General features: G+C 48.2%; 1 protein-coding gene across 1 annotated transcript; it reads right to left on the bottom strand.

Annotated features, from left to right (window-relative positions):
- Window positions 1-1,220: 1,220 nt before the first annotated feature.
- Window positions 1,221-2,142, bottom strand: H257_19412 (hypothetical protein; the record flags this gene model as incomplete). The annotated part of the gene is made up of 4 exons (XM_009848558.1): window positions 1,221-1,320; window positions 1,400-1,511; window positions 1,563-1,887; window positions 1,938-2,142. Coding segments are annotated over 4 exons (741 nt in total), but the record flags the coding sequence as incomplete, so codon positions are not given.
- Between the last annotated feature and the right edge of the window lie 238 nt (window positions 2,143-2,380).

The raw sequence follows: 2,380 nt of genomic DNA, 5'->3' as shown, positions 1-2,380 counted from the left end.
TAGCTCATTGTCAATGGAGGTTTATTAGAATTTTAACCGGATATTATTTCTAACTTAATATTGCCTTCTCGCGTTATCCGGCTGATTGGGCTCACTCGGGGGGGGGCGGTGGTTGTGTTTACAGTGTTTTCACGATCCGATTATTCAAGGCATCTGTAGCTCACTGTACATCGGGGTGTATTTGACTTTTAACCCTACAGTTCTATCAACCTTGTGATTCTACTACTGTACAGTATTTGTTCCTAAATACCAATAAATAGTATGGTATCACCTGAGCGGTAACCGACGAAGTAGCGGATTGACCGAAAAGGGCAGGGGATATTTTGACCAGAAACCGTGGTAACTGGGATGTTGACCAAGATGGCGCAGGACGGTCTGGATTTGGGTTCGCTCGTCGTCCAGCGTCGTTGGAAGCTGTAGATGCCGACGGACTTGCATAGACCACTGCAGGAGGACGAGCTCTAGCATGACAGGGACATAGGGGCCAACAGTACCTTCGTATTTGACCTTGTTACGATAGATCCAGACATCTGTAGCTCAAGTGGTAGAGCGCCCGATTCGTGACCTGAAAGTCCCGAGTTCAAGTCCACCATTTCGCAACATTTTTCATATTTTTATTTTTACTTGGAAGTACACAAATGTCAGGCATTCCAAAATTCTTCCGAGGCATTTGCGATGAGCAACTTGTTCATGGACTCATTAAGTTAACCCAAGCAAATCTTTATTTATCTACGCCACTTAAGTTGAGCTGAAGAGCTCAGCATATTCGCGTAAATATGGTTCTCCTGCAAGGACTTGAGATGATCATCAAACGCAGTCGACATGGTGCGCATTGGATGCTGTCCACATGTTTCGAACGCCCTTGCTATCCACTGATCCTTGACGTTTTCCTTGTTCATCTCGTCGTAGGAGTCTTCGATGATTCCAACCAGTTCTGCGCGATCAATCCGATATACGTCGCCAGGCCTCAGCGACTCGCGTGATTTCCATCGGAGCAAATTGTATTTGCTTCGGATCATTGCCTTAAGCGGACGATTGATGGCTATGTCCCCAACTTATTGTACCGATGTCATTCCTTCCGCAATGAATTCGACCACGATGTCTTGACCTTCCTTGGATTTGAGCCAAGTGTCAACGACATCACCATAGTGCGTTCGAGAATGATCAACAACAACACCTACGTTAGACTTTGAAATATATCGAATTGAAACGTTCCATACCGATCTTGTCGCCTTTAAAGAGTGTCTTGAGCCACGCCAGAAATATCGTAAAGATATACTGCGTCATCCAGTGGGTAGCGTTAAAGACAACAACGCTTTTCTTGTAGTGATGCCATCAGCTTTGCACCGAATTCCCCAGTGTCGACAATGAATGGAGGTAGCAGCATTGAAGAGTACACCTCACAAGCAACAGCCAAAGTAACACCCTTCTTTTCATCGTCGATGGGGTTGACCGACCCAACTTGCTTCGTTCCTGTTGGAACCAGCAGCATTTTGTTCGTCATGTGAAACCTACAAAAGGGTTACATCAGTTAAAGAAAATTGAATGATGGTTCGGTGTACATGATGAAGGTTTCGTCCATAGCTACAAGTTGGTCGACATCAGCAGTGCTCGCCTTGGTAGTTTCTGCACTCCTTATGGCAGGCACGGTGCTTGCCGTGGATGACATTGCGCCAGCGATACCCGTGAGCATGTCGTCGACTGGATTCCATGCTTCAAGGCGGTTCTTGGACTTGGTGGTCGTGGCACATGGCGTGGCTGTTGGTGGATTCAATGCATCAAGGCGGTCCTCGGACTGGCGGTCTTGTCGGACTGGACGAACTTGGGTACAAGCGCGCAAAAATGATTCAATGACACCCATAGCTGGTTGGTGCAGGGTCTTCCGTACTGATGAAAGTGAACGAAGAGTTCCGTCGAGGCGTGCGAAGCCCACGGACGGTTCATGGAGGACAATGTCGTTGCAGTAGAGAAGACGGAAACAGCTTTGTTCACGTTGTTTGCATCCTTCACGCAGGCAAAGGAGGTAATATTGACGCCAAAGAGGATAGCCACGAGGCACATTTCGCAGTCGCCAACCCAGGAGCCAACGCGACCAAGACTGGCACGGTACGTGTCAACGTCAAAGTTGGGCCCGTAGAACATCGTCAAAACGTCACGCACCACCGGAATCCATAGAGGTGACATCGTCATTTCCACAACTCGACGTCTCAAGTCCACATGGCTTGGAGTCGGGAGAACACCAGGGAAAGATGCAGTTGCCATCACCAGGAACGTCGACAACTTCGTAGTCTTCGCCTCCAAAACGAACAACGCTACCGTTGGCAACGTTCGTGAGGGTAGTGGCATGCGTGTTGAATGGCATCTTGCGTCTCTGGTCCAG

This window comes from Aphanomyces astaci (genome assembly GCF_000520075.1).
Source record: "Aphanomyces astaci strain APO3 unplaced genomic scaffold supercont1.567, whole genome shotgun sequence".
NCBI classification, from domain to species: Eukaryota; Oomycota; class Saprolegniomycetes; order Saprolegniales; family Verrucalvaceae; genus Aphanomyces; species Aphanomyces astaci.
Note: the sequence above shows the minus strand (reverse complement) of the source record. Positions and strands in the feature narration are given on the sequence as shown.